The sequence below is a fragment of the Thermobia domestica genome, chromosome 15 (genome assembly GCF_964235325.1).
Source record: "Thermobia domestica chromosome 15, izTheDome1.hap1.1, whole genome shotgun sequence".
In the NCBI taxonomy this organism is placed as follows: domain Eukaryota; kingdom Metazoa; phylum Arthropoda; class Insecta; order Zygentoma; family Lepismatidae; genus Thermobia; species Thermobia domestica.
The window spans coordinates 182,886,035-182,900,546 of NC_137468.1; the positions used below are offsets into that span (position 1 = coordinate 182,886,035).

The 14,512-nt window shown below is 36.1% G+C and overlaps 1 protein-coding gene across 1 annotated transcript in view; it reads right to left on the bottom strand.

Moving 5' to 3' along the window:
* The window catches only part of Samuel (SAM-motif ubiquitously expressed punctatedly localized protein), a 486,265-nt gene extending 472,619 nt beyond the window's left edge, over positions 1-13,646 (bottom strand). Inside the window, exon 1 of the mRNA XM_081740453.1 lies at positions 13,279-13,646. Within this exon, the coding sequence (XP_081596579.1) occupies positions 13,279-13,318 (40 nt within the window). The 5' untranslated portion in view covers positions 13,319-13,646. The remainder of the gene's footprint in view (positions 1-13,278) is intronic.
* Positions 13,647-14,512: the final 866 nt, after the last annotated feature.

Below are 14,512 nucleotides of genomic sequence, written 5' to 3' on the forward strand. Positions count from 1 at the left end.
TCACATAATTACTGTAAAATTAGCGGTATTTTAATTTCGCCGGGATGAAGACTCTTAAGGCTCCGTCGTAAAAAATAGCGTTTTTATGTTGGGACTTCGGTATTGAATAGAAGCATGTGAGATTCCATGATACTGCTATTATTATATTAACTTCTGAAGCTGAGGTAGATTTCCAAACTATGTGAACCTCAATATTCAAAGAGGAAGCTATAGTAGCTCTCTACAATTTCCGGTTTGAGTAGAGAGAGAGCTAAGAGTGGAGATATAATATATTCTTCGGAGACTTAATTATCCTTTACAGCGATCAATGTTAAAACAGGAAGTGGTTGATTTCCCCTACTTCCGGTTTTAATAGACAGATTAAAGTAAAGATGGATTATATTCTTAAGACGCTCCATTGATTGCAGAAAATTGCTTTTCGCTATCTATTACCGTTTTTATTCTATGGTAATCAGTAGAGCTCTTTCGTGGCTAAGCGGTTAGCGTACACGCCTTTTGCGTGGGGTACCTGGGGTCGATTCCCGGCAGGAGCTCATGTGGTTCGGATTCTACGTTAATCAGTAGGCCCATGTATCATATAGCGTCGCTGCTAAAAGGGACGTTAAACCCAAAATCAACTCAACTCTATGGTATTTATCGTTAAAACCGGAAATAGTTGATATCTGCCACTTCCGGTTTGAATAAAATGTTAATGCAGAAGATGGCACCAATTGTTAGAACGCTAAATCGATTAAAAAACAGCTTTCCGCTATTGTCTATTGTTTTGCTCTATTTAGATCAATATTTAAACCAGAAGTTCTAATGGATTTCTATTACTTCCGGTATTAGTAGAGAGTTAAGGGCGGAGATGAAGAGTATCCTCATGACGCTTAATGGATTACAGGAAAAAAACTTCTCGTTCTCTACTACAGTTTTACTCTATGGTGATCAACGTAAAACCGGAAATGAATGGTTTCTACCATTTCCGGTTTGAATATGAAACAACCCGATTCCTAACTTTTAAACCTCTACATCCTGACTAAAATTGGTTGTGATCCATTAAGAAGTTCTTGTGATTATTTATTTACCGGACGGACGGGCGGATGGACACACGGACTGGATACATATACGAGCTGTCTTCAGAAAGAAACCTGAACTTTTGAAATAGTGCACCAACCAAGGATCTTATAAAATAGAGGATCTGCCCATATGTATCTTCATGCTATTAAATGAATGAAGCCAAAAAACAATCGAGCATCGGCACGTCTGATTGGTTACTCTCGTTTCCGCCATCGTCTGATTGGCTACTTTCGTTTCCGCCATGATTGTTGGCTCAAAACATTGCGATCCTATTGGGCGGAGTGGGCAGAGTAGGGGTGGTTAAACTGTGACGTATGGCTTCAAGATTTTGTTGTAAGGACAGATCCTCTATTTTATAAGATCCTTGGCACCAACCGCCAGAGGGAGCACGCCGTCGCTTCTGAGCGCACCTAGCGGCAGGTTTAAACAACAAATTGCCATTTACCTTGCTTCGCTATGAACGTTAGTCGCCGAGCCAGTGATGCCTACCCGTCGGAAAATCCCATATTGTGGGATTTTTTGACAATAATTTCGTAAAATGGGATAAAGGGAATTTTTGTCAAAATTGGCAGGATTTATGGGATTTTTCATATATATCTATCCTATTGACGACAAAATTGTCTATGGGCGAGAAGGCAAATGGATCTTCAATAAATGCGAAAGTAATGCTAATTGACAAATTTTGTTACTATATAATGAATGTTACTAACGTTAATAGTACTTTGATATTTAAAAAAAAATGAAAGAAAGAACAGAATTAAGGGAAGAAGGTAAAACGAGAAACGTTCAATTTTCAAAACGTTCCATACGAAATAATTGAAGAATGAAGTTGATCAAATAAGTTCCCGTTCAATGGAAGATCATAATACGAAAGCGTGATGAAAATAGTAAACTCCTAACAAAATGTACTTATTTTCACCAGCACTTTCAGTTGTCTATTTCGATTAAGGAAAATACGTGTATAAACTGTTTGATTAACGTAAGAGAATCAGAATTTTTCCAGAATTGACCAGTATATTGAATAAAATGACAGATATTCACTAATTTTATTGTTCATATATTCAAAATTAATAAAATATGGGACGTAAAACTCAAAGATTTCATTTAATTTCATTTTCAAAGTTAATAAAAATTTTGATATTACTTTAGTGTGGGAAATTCAAGAACAAAATGGGAATTTTTACCTCTCGAGATGGGATTTTATAACGTCTCAGGTCGGAATCACTGCGCCAAGCTACAGCCGCTGAAGAAATACGTTCACGAGCTGCTCGTCAGATTAATGATACAGTGAAAATGAAAACAGTTTGAATAATAACCTTTGTGTGTGAAATTTTGCTACAAACTTGGCAAAACATTTACACAGACACTTCAATTCCTTTTAAATTCATTCAGGGTGTCATCGTCCAAACAAAGCACGCATGCATCGGCCAAAGGTCGAGGTGATTTTGGTTGTGTTTTTTTTTCTGAGTGGAAAGTCATTGTCCATCATGAATTAGTATCACGTAGTCAGATGGTAAACAAACAGTTGTATCAGGACCTTGTAGCGCGGTTGAGGGATGTTCTGAGCAGGTAGATGCCTGAATTTTGGGTAAACCAGACTTGGATCGTGCATCGTGCCAAGCTTTGCTCCTCCCATAGTAATCTGGCAAAACATTAGACTCCTGTTATGCTCATCCACCCTATTCTCCGGACCTTACCCCGGCAAACTTTTTTTTCCTGTTTCCCAAACTTAAACTCAGTTAGGAAAGAGGACGTTTTCAAACCATGCAGGAGATTCAAGACAATGCGACAAAAGACCTGCACACATTCGCAGTAACTGTATTCCAGAAGGTTTTCCAAAAAAGGTAGAAACGTTGGAAACAGCGTATTGCCAGTAGAAGGAACTACTTCGAGAAGAATAGTGCTTATAATGTTGTGGAGTGAGTAATACGGATTTCATAGCAAAAGTTTGGTCTTTATTTTGGACACACCTCGTATAAAGAATTTCGGTCAACAGAACTTCTCAAAACAAAGTAACAGAGTTTAGATCACAGGCCATGTTTGAGTAAGTAGTTCTCAACATTGTGTTCGTAGATTTTTCAGATTTCATTAATCTACTACCACATTCTCATTCCACCAATTTGTTCATAATCATTCGATTTTATTAATGAAAACGTTTTCTTTAGCCTAAGAGCATAACCATTGCCAAATCACTTAGCGTAACAGTCATTCTGTGGGTCTGACCACTCCAACGCCATCTATTAGCGACTAGATGAACTATGTCTAGCCTAGCGATGAACACGTGGTTAGCACTCTTTGTTTTCATGTTGAGCACGGTGGCTCAGTGGTAGAACGCTTGCCTCTCGTGCGTGAGATCATTGATTCGATCCCTGGCCGAGTAAGTTTCTGGTGGACAACATCGTGTCCGTGAGTTTTCTCCCGGTACTTCCATTTCTTCCGACATCCTCATTCCACCAATTCTTCTATCATTATCCACTTGCCGTAATCATCTTTTTCCCTTAGCTTAAAGGGTATATTCGCGATACGTTAAACTGAAAGAAAAGAGTTCTTTCCACAAAGTTCTATCGAAAAAAAATGCATTTAAAAATCTGCATTTAAAACTTACATTTAAAACTCTACATTAAAAAATCTACACTTAAAAATCTGCATTTATATAATCTGCATTTAAAAATTTGCACTTAAAAATCTGCATTTAAAAATCTGCACTTAAAAATGTGCATTTAAAAATCTGCACTTAAAAACCTGCATTTAAAAATTTGCACTTAAAAATCTGCATTTAAAAATCTACACTTAAAAATCTGCATTTAAAAATCTACATTTCAAAATCTACACTTAAAAATCTAAATTTAAAAATCTGCACTTAAAAATCTACATTTAAAAATCTTCATTTAAAAATCTACACTTAAAAATCTGCATTTAAAAATCTACATTTCAAAATCTACACTTAAAAATCTAAATTTAAAAATCTGCACTTAAAAATCTACATTTAAAAATCTTCATTTAAAAATCTGCATTTAAAAATCTGCACTTAAAAATCTGCATTTAAAATTGAATTTTAAAATCTGTATTTAAAAATCACTTATAAATCTGCATTTAAGAATCTGCACTTAAAAATCTGCATTAAAAAATATGCACTTAAAAATCTGCATTTAAAAATATGCATTTAAAAATCTGCATTTAAATATCTACACTTAAAATCTGCATTTAAAGATCTGCATTTAAAAATCTGCACTTAAAAATCTGTACTTAAAAATATGCATTTAAAAATCTGCATTTAAAAATTTGCACTTAAAAATCTGCATTTAAAAATCTGCACAAAAATTTGCATTTTAAAATCTGCAAATAGGTAATTTCAGTAACATGAAAGGTGAGAGGAAAATGTAGTCATACAGTGTAACGAGAAAAAAATAATAAAATAAGAATCTCTTTAACAAGTGCATTACATGAAAAATGACTTCTCTGTTCCTGTTACAGGTTAGGTGGGTGGGTTCAGGGAGAAAAAAAAACACACCTGCAAATCTAGAGGTGTCGTCACCCCGGTGTTACAATCGTGTTTTCATGACTAAAATATTGAAGCATAGATTTCTTCTTTTTCTTTTTTTTCCTTTTGAAAGCGGCAACCAGTGGTGTAATTCAAGGGTGCATAATCTACTTCTACGTTCGCGTTTGTTTTGTTTTCTTATCCATTTCATTCAGTTAAAAAAAAAAAAAAAACTCTTGTTCTTCCTCCTTCCGCGACAGTGGAAAACCGCAGAAGCAGAATGAATATCTATCGTGCTGGTCAGCGATTCTTCGTTCCCCACCTTCTCATTAATAACTGGGAACATGGTAATTATAGGGGCTGTGGATAGAGGAGTGGGGAAGAAACAAAGGTAAATCGTGATCTTCTCCTTTCGCTACTCTTCCTGTACTAAGTTTCCATGTTAGAATGAAAATTTCAACCTTTTTTCTTTCTTTCTTTCTTACAAACACTATTCTTCCGATTTTTTGCGATTTGTATACGAAATTCTTTGAAATTGAATAAAATCTTCCAGTTACTAAGTTCTTTGCTAAGCTCTGAACACTTAAAAAAAAAGTTCTTCGCTAAGCTCTCCTCACTCAAAAAGGGCTCTTCTCTAAGTTTTCCCGAATTAAAAAAAAAAAGATTCTTCGCTTATTTCTCCCCACTTAAAAGAGGTTCTTCGCTAAACTTACCCCATTTAAAAAGGTTTTTCGTTACTCTTTTCCACTCAAAAAAAAAAACCCTTCGCTAAGTTCTCCCCACTAAAAAAGGTTCTTCCCTAAGATTTGCCACTTAAAAAAAATTTCGCTAAGCTTATCTCAGTTAAAAAATAGGTTCTTCGCTAAGCTCTCCCTATTTAAGGGGGCAGACTACTAAATATTTTTGAAAAACTAATAATTATTCTTTTGCCCCTTTTTCGTAAGTGGAAAGAGGTAATAAAATGTAACTTACCACAATAATAGATAATGTTGTTCTACAATCAAAAATATGAATCGGAAGAATTTTCAGTGTTGCCATCCATAGAAATTACAGTGTGACCAAAATTTGAATTATTCAAAATCTAGGTAAAGGCAGCGACTAGAAAAATGAACTCAACGGTAATTGATGACTTATCATGCTGTCTATGTTCCTTGTTTACTGCTTTTTAAATAATATTTGTATTTATTTTGTAATAACTTATTTATTTTGTAATAATTTGTGTAAGTTTTATAAAATAAATAGAAATATTATTTAAAAAGTAGTAAACAAGGAACATAGACAGCATGATAAGTCATCAATTACCGTTGAGTTCATTTTTCTAGTCGCTGCGTTTACCTAGATTTTTGAGTAATTCAAATTTTGATCACACTGTAATTTCTATGGATGGCAACACTGAAAATTCTTCCGATTCGTATTTTCGAATGTAGAATAACATTACCTATTATTCTGGTAAGTTACATTTTATTACCTCTTTCCACTTACGAAAAACGGGCAAAAGAAAAAATATTAGTTTTTCAAAAATATTTAATAGTCTGCCGCCTTAAATAAGGTACTTCGCTAAGCTCACTCCACTTAGAAAAGGGTTCTTTTCTTCACTAAGCTTTCCCCACCTAAAAAGGGGTTCTTCGCTAAGCCCTCCCTACTTAAATAAGGTTATTCGCTAAGCCCTCCCCACTCAAAAAAGGTTCTTCCCTAAGATCTTCCACTTAAAAAAAGTTCTTCGCTAAGCTTACCCCGGTTAAAAAATAGGTTCTTTGCTAAGCTTTCCCTACTTAAATAAGGTTCTTCGCTAAGTTTTCCCCATTTAAAAAAGGTTCTTGGCTAAGCTCGCCCACTTACAAAGGTTCTTCGCTAAGATCTCTACTTAAAAAGAGATTCTTCGCTAAACTCTTCCTACTTAAAAATGTTCTTTGCTAAGCTCACCTCACTTAGAAAATGGTTCTTCGCTAAGTTATCGCTACTTTAATAAGGTTCTTCGCCAAGCTCTGTCGACACAAAAAAGGATCTTCGGTAAGTTCTCCTCACTTAAAGAAAGGATCTTAGCTAAGCTTGTCCCACTTAAAAATATATTCTTCGCAAAGCTCTCCCAACTTAAAAAGAGATTCTTCGCTAAGCTCCCCTATTTAAAAAAAATGTTCTCTTCTAAGCTCACCTCATTTAGAGAAAGGTACTTTGCTAAGTTCTTCTTTAGCAAAGGTACTTTAAAGAGGATATTGACTAAGTTCTCTCCATTTTAAAAAGATCCTTCGCTAAGCTCTAACTACTCAAAAAAGGGTCTCCGCTAAATTCTTCTCACTTAAAAAGTGTTTCTTTGCTAAGCTCCCTGTACTTAAAAAATGTTCTTTGTTAAGCTCATCCCATTTAGAAAAAGGTTCTTTGCTAAACTCTCCCCATTAAAAAAAAAGCTAAGCTTTGCTCCCTTAAAAAAAGTTGTTAGCTAAGCTTGTCCCACTTAAAAAAAAAAAGGTTCTTCGCTACTCTTACCTCAAAGAAAAGTTGTTCGGTAAGTTCTCCACACTTAAAACAGGTTCTTCGCCAAACTGTCTTCTTTGCTAAGCTCTCCTTATTTAAAAAGGATTTTCGCTAAGCTCTCTGTATTAAAAAAGATTCTTCGTTAAGACCACACACAAAAAGTTCTTCGCTAAGTTCTCTCCACTTAAAAAAAGGTTCTTCGGTAAGCTTTCCCAACTACTTAAAAAAAATGAATTCTAAAATGCTATTAGCATTCAACGAAAAAAAAATGTCCAATGATGAGCCATCTATTAATCGATGGATCTGACTGAGTAGAACAGAATGATATACATAGTGTGAAAGTTTGCAAGTTTATTGAGAAATATGAATAATTTTATAAACCTATAAATTAAGGCTGAACGAGAACCAATCCACGCATTAACATGATACTGACGCTGAAAGTCTACAGTAATCAAGAATCTTACTAAGAAACTAAAAAGACGACACTACGCTGTATGGTGAATGAGATATACCTATAGGAGAAAGCTATCATTAACTCTAAAATATTAATTTTCATTTAACAAAAATATTATTCAAAGACTGCGCACTTTCCGAGAAAATCCACAAAAAAGGAACTTATAAATCACTAAAAATTATGATCTCCGTAACCAATAATTGATCGTTCTGCTGGATCAGATTGTTTATACGAGGGTTACCGCAAAAGTCATGGCAACTATTTTTTTTTCCTACAAAAATGGGAACGATATTACAAGTTCTGAAATATGTAGATGGAAGTTTAGTACATACCCGTAAAAGTTTTCAGGAATAAGAAATCAGATTTTCACGTCTACCAACACAGCGAAAGTCACAATCACAAGGACACTGACTGTAGAGCATCATGGGAACGTGAGGTAGTAGTTTCTTTCCTCTCAGCTTGGAAGCAACACATTACAGGTGATATAATGAGGTATTCCATTATATCCGACTATTCCATATATATGCCATAAACAATTTTTAGCACGACAAAATTCAAAATTTAACAGATAAGTAGTTTAATATCCGCAAAATGAGGAAGAAAGGAACAACTATAACACATAATTTAGGCTTATATTCTACACTATTTACGCTTGAATGAACCTTTCTCTAGAAGCATATATTGTTCTTTATTTTATCAAAGAATTCACTACAAGTCATTGTAAAGTTCATTTTGCAGAGCATTAGCCCTCTCACTGTTGACTCTTCCATGATTTCTCTATGGAAAAAGCACTAGAAGTTGTTAAATAATTACGTAATAAGAAACTAAATTTCTCCGTCTGATCGGGACTAAACCAGAAACCGGTCGGGACGCCGGGGCAACCCCTCAAAAAACCGGGATTGTCACGGTCAAACCGGGACATCTGGCAAGCCTAGCCATACACATATGTTGGATACAAACTTAGTTATTTACTTTAAAAAATAAATAAATAACAATAATAGTAAAAAGTGGTCTAAAGCATCGTATAAAAAATTCCTTAAACTGAAATCCAGACCACTATTTAAGTTTTTAGCCGAAATGAAATGAATTCTTTCAGTTCTGCGCCCAACAATTATGCCGTGTACGGATGTTTAATTAAAGTAACTAATGGGAGATTTCAATGCAGTTGTGGCAGAGAAACAGGAAGGTAGTATTGTAGGCAAATATAGCTTAGGCGAAAGAAATGAAAGGGGAGAGGGACTGGTGAATTTCTGTAGACAGAATTCACTAGTAATTGGGAACACTTGGTTCAATCAGCACAAGAGAAGAAGATATACATGGAAATCACCGATAGACGTCGGAAGATATCAGATAGACTATGTTATGATTCAGGACAGGTATCGGAATAGCTTAAAGAACGCGAAGACCCTTCCCGGGGCTGATATTTTCTCTGATCATAATCTTGTGCTGGCCGAAGTAGATATTCAACTAAAAATGTAGGCAGAAGAAAAGTAGGTAACAAAGTGTTGAATACTGAAAAGTTGAAAAACGAGGAAATAAGAAATCTTTTCGTTGAAAAATTCGAAGAAAAATGTTCAAACGAGGAAACGATAGACGCAGGTAGTAACGCACGGTGGGAACATATTAAACGTTGCTTACAGCAGGCTGCAGAGGAAGCAGCAGGTTACCGCGAACACAAAACTGCTAAGAAACCATGGGTTACAGAGCAGATGTTGCAGAAAATGAGGGAGAGGAAGATGTGGAAACAGGTTGATACAGAAGAGGGTAGAAAGATGTACAGAAAGTTAAATAATGAATTACGAAGAGAAACAGACAGAGTGAGGGAAGAGTTTTACAAAAGAAAATGCGAGGACATAGAAGAATTAGAAAGAGTTGGGAAATATGAGGAAATGTACAAGGAGGTGAAATCTATGGAATTTCGGAGGAAACAAGGGGGTATTATGATGGCAGTAGAAAATAAGAATGGGAAGGTAGTCAGTGAGAGAAATGAGGTCATAGGAAGGTGGAAAGAATGCGTTGAAGACTTATATGAGAGCAGGGATAGATCGTGTAGCCTAAATGTTGAAGTAGAAAATGAAGTAGGCGAGGATGATAAAGGATTTAGTATTCTTCGGGATGAGTTTGAAAAGGCTATATCCGAGATTAGGAATGGAAAGGGAACCGGAATAGATAACATACCAATCGAATTCATTAAAAATATAGGAGACAAGGGAAAGAAAGAATTGTTCCGACTATGCAATGAAATATATGAAACAGGAGAATGGCCAAAAGCCTTTCTGAAAACGATCATGATACCGATGGCTAAGAAATTGAACGCAAAGAGATGTGAGGATTATAGAACTATTAGTCTCATATCTCATGCCGCTAACATTCTGATCCGAATACTGAACAGAAGGTTATATGAAAGAAAAAATAAAGAAGTTGAGGAGGAGAAGTTCGGGTTCAGACGAGGCAAGGGCACAAGAGATGCAATTGGATTATTAAGGGCGATCGGTGAAAGATTTATAGAAAAAGGGAAAGAGGTGTATGTTATATTTATTGATCTAGAAAAGGCTTTTGACCGCGTGAATTGGGAATTGTTGCTGGGAGTTCTAACGAAGATAGGGTTGGAATGGAAAGATAGAAGACTCATAAGAAACTTATACATGAACCAACAAGCAAGTGTTAGGATAGGGGAAGAAGTGACGGAAGAGAGTGCAATTGGAAGGGGAGTTCGACAAGGATGCTGCCTCTCGCCAACACTATTTAATGTCTATCTAGAAGAGATAGTGAAAAAGAGCCTACATGATGAAGATGGCATTTCGGTAGGAGGTAGAATGATTAGATGCATAAGATTTGCAGACGATATGGCGCTTGTTGCAGAATCTGAAAAGAAAATCAACAAAATGTTAGAAAAAATGAGAAAGGGCTTTGAAGAATATGGGATGAAAATAAATGTTAGAAAGACAAAAGCCATGGTGATTGGAACGAAGGGGTCTATGTCAAATATAAAAGTAGGAGGGGAAAAAATAGAACAAGTGAATAGTTTTCGATATCTGGCTAGTATTCTTAGTAATAACATGAAGTGCGTACGTGAAATAAAAGCAAGGATAGGAATGGCGAAAGAAGCCTTTAGGAGGAAGAAAAGTTTTTTTGTGGGACCTTGAATAAAGAGTTGAGAAAAAGACTCATAAAATGCTTCGTGTGGAGTGTTGTACTGTATGGGGCGGAAACGTGGACATTACGTAAAGGTGACGAAAATCGACTGGAAGCCTTCGAAATGTGCGTGTGGAGAAGAATGGAAAGAATTAGTTGGGTCGAGCGGAAAACGAATGAGTGAGTGTTAGAAATGGTGGGTGAGAGAAGAACACTTTTAGATATTATTAGGAAGAAGAAGAGAAACTGGTTGGGACATTGCCTAAGAAGAGATTGTATCATGAGGGACGTCCTAGAGGGTATGGTGGCGGGAAAGAGAGGGAGGGGGCGAAGGAGACTACAATAAACGGATGATATAAAAACAGAAAGATCATACGCGAAGACGAAGAAGTTAGCGGAGGACCGTGGAGCATGGAAGCTTCTCAGTTGCGGCAAGTGACCTGCCAATAAAGGCAGAATACCTATGATGACGATGGATTACTTTTTAAGAATAATGGAATGAGAATGTAGCAGGAAATGAAGGAACATACAGATATGATGTTTACTACCACAAAAAAAGGCCCGATATCGAACTAGGGACTCTTTACCCAAGATGTGAGCATTCTACCACTGAGTTACCGTGACCCGATGTTTTAACCAAGGCTAGTACTTTTAATGGGAATCAAACCTGAAACCACGCGTATAAAAAGGAGACACCTTAGTTACTTCGCGACGAAGAAGTACTAAATTCTTATTGTAACTTGCGGAACATTAGTGACGTAGCTAAGTGAGGGAGGACAAACGAGGCTCGTGCCCCGGGCGTTGGATTGGGGCGCAAAACTGGGCAAATATTTATTTTTACTATAAGACAAGACAGGAGTTTTAGCAACCTAAAGATATATATATATATATATATATATATATATATATATATATATATATATATATATATATATATATATGTATCAGAAACTTAACAGGACAACAACGACTCACCAACCTTAGGATCATATCCATAACTTACATCGATTTAAGAGGATTTTAAAATGTCTAAATATAATACTCAAGACAATAGCTTGACTGTTTGTCATAATTAAATATTATATTCTAAAGCAACAGACTGTTGATTTATTCTACACATATGCACATCCGAATATAATTCAAAAAAAAAAAAAAACATTGTGATTTGTAGTTATTATAATAACAAAACTATAAAAATATGTCAAGTATGCTACTCTTTAGATTATTTGGAAAATCAAATACCAATTAATTTGGTGTTTTATCTTGAACTAAAAATTAAATTACGTACTGCAATTTTGATTCAAGAATTGTCACTTGAAGAAAAAATGAAATAGGAGAACTACTGTATGATGACAATATTAGGTGTAGTCGGGAAGTATTTTGGTTTGGTTTATCAGGGGAGGGGAGAAGTGTTTCTTCCAGACACATTTTTGGGGGCTCCTGGCCCCCGGAGCTCTGAGAGTGCCCCCCCCAGACGAGACCAAAATAATACATCTATAATATAATATAATAATAAATAAAATAGTACCAGTAATGCCCCCCGAAATACTACGTGTGCCCCCGGAACATTTTTTGAAAGAACGATTGGGGGAAGGAGCTCTAAAGCGAGTTCTTGCCACGGGCGACTAGCCTAGTTGCGTCGCTTCTAAATATATATTTTTCTATTGATATATATATATTGGTATAATGCATGATTTGCATCTACGCTTTCTGTCAGCAATGGATGTTATATGGGACGAGATCTGCATATTAGAATAGGATCATAAACCACTTTCGTGCGTTTGATTCTCTCATACACGGAATAAAACTCGCAACCTTACGCACCAGAGGCACGCGCTTTAGCCATTATGGATAAGGGCCATTTCATAGAATGAAAATATATAATTTCTTTTACACGTTATTTTCATTTATGCGGCGCGGGTGGAGGAGGCAGCAAAATAATTTATAACCTGTTATTTACGTAGTGCAAATAGTTTCACAGTTCTTGTAAACGTAGGAACTTTAACGACACTAAACTCAAAACTAATTCCTAATACTAAGCTTATTCCTTTACTGCAACTTGTGATTTTTAGATTAAAAGATCTAATATATTTCAATTTAAAAAAAAAAAAAAAATATTGGCCTTTTATCTGGAGAACTACATATAGTGTAGCCAAACCGAAACTATCACTTAACTCAGTATGATTTTCTTATTCCGTAGAAAATACGAAAACTCGATTTAGGGCTCATTCAAAAATTTTGTGTCCCCTGATCCAAGATTCAACGATATATTTCAATCAAATCTTTTCTTGTACGCCTTATATCTGGATATAATGTAACCAAACCCAAACTATCACTTAACTCAGTATGATATGGTTATTTCGTAGAAAATACGAAAACTCGATTTAGAGGCCGTAAAAAAAATTGTGGCCCCTGATCCAGAAACTAATCATTGTCCAAGATCACAATCTTTTGATGCATTTTTTTTTTTTATCATTCCTAAAATTCTTGGCCAAGATCGCTATATTTTGATCGATTTTTTTTTTGTTGGTATTATTTCTAAAATTCTTGTCGGTTTGATATATCCGTTTTTGAATTACACTGGAAAGGAACTAGGCACCCAGTCCCTGTTAGTGGTCCCAACTAGCTCAGTTAGGGTAAATGGGCTAGAATCTCAGACAGACAGTATCCAACTTACCGCATGAGCAAGTGTGAAACAACTTTCGTGAATAAGTCATTCCATTCTGGTTCAGATAGTCACTTACACTAAAAAGAAAAACACTTATGCACTATCTTGACAAAACACTTTTTTTCACACTCACTAAATTTAATTCATTTATATAAAATCCACAATATAATTGCACTTTCTGCACTCCGGATGTAGTAGAATATAACATTTCACAAATACAATTTTGAATATAATAATCTGCAAGAAAGATAATAAAAAAAGGCATTTGAATTGCGTATATCTGCTTGTATTTCGAGAACACTGTCAAAGAAGCAAAGCTGGGTACGAAGAGGGAATAGAGACGAAAGAGGACTAATGAGGTCGTGGCATCCCTCGTTCTCCGCCCCTCACAGCTCCTTCTCAAACTTCATGATCGTCACATCTTTTCATCTGACATTACAACTTCAGTTCCCCCCCCCCCCCTCACCCGCCTCTTCTCCCGCGACACGCTCGGTGGCAGCCTCAAGAGAACGTTGTCGACTTTTCTCCACCTCTTTCCCCCCCTTCTAACTTCAATATTTGAACCCACGACTTCTGACATTTGGCCTCTGACCCTGCCCTGACCTGACTTAAAAGACCGACCCGGCTCGAGGTCGCGCTGATAAAAATGGAAGGAACAGTCTGAACTATATGACATCGTGACGTCACTGCATCGTTAACGCAGAGAAAGAAAGAAGGCGAATATGGATAGGGAATACATATATATAATATTTTTAAAAAAATGGTGATAATTTCTGGGTGAAATCTATGTTAAATTTTATTTTACAGATATTCATAATTCTTATACAATAATCACCACATTTCAAATCTCATCATAATCACGTCTTGGGGAATAAATACATTTCTCAAAATATTTAAACTTATACAGAGTGTTTTTAAAGTGTTCATCCGCATTTGCATAGTAGACGCGAATTCCTTTGCAGACGCGGATCTAGAAGTAAAAACTGGGGGACCGGCAGCCAGAATCCAAACCATGATAAGTACATAATGAGTTTACTATAAACTGGGCCGCGGTGACTCAGTGGTAGAGCGTTCACCTCTGGTGCATGAGGTCCTTGGTTCGTGCCAAGTGACTGGCACGATCCCAGCTCGTGTTAGTGGTGGACAAACACCGTGTGAGTGGGTTTCCCCGGGATTCTCCCGTTTCCTCCTACCTTCTTCATTCCACTATTTCATTCATTTCTCATCATCATTGTCTCCTTTA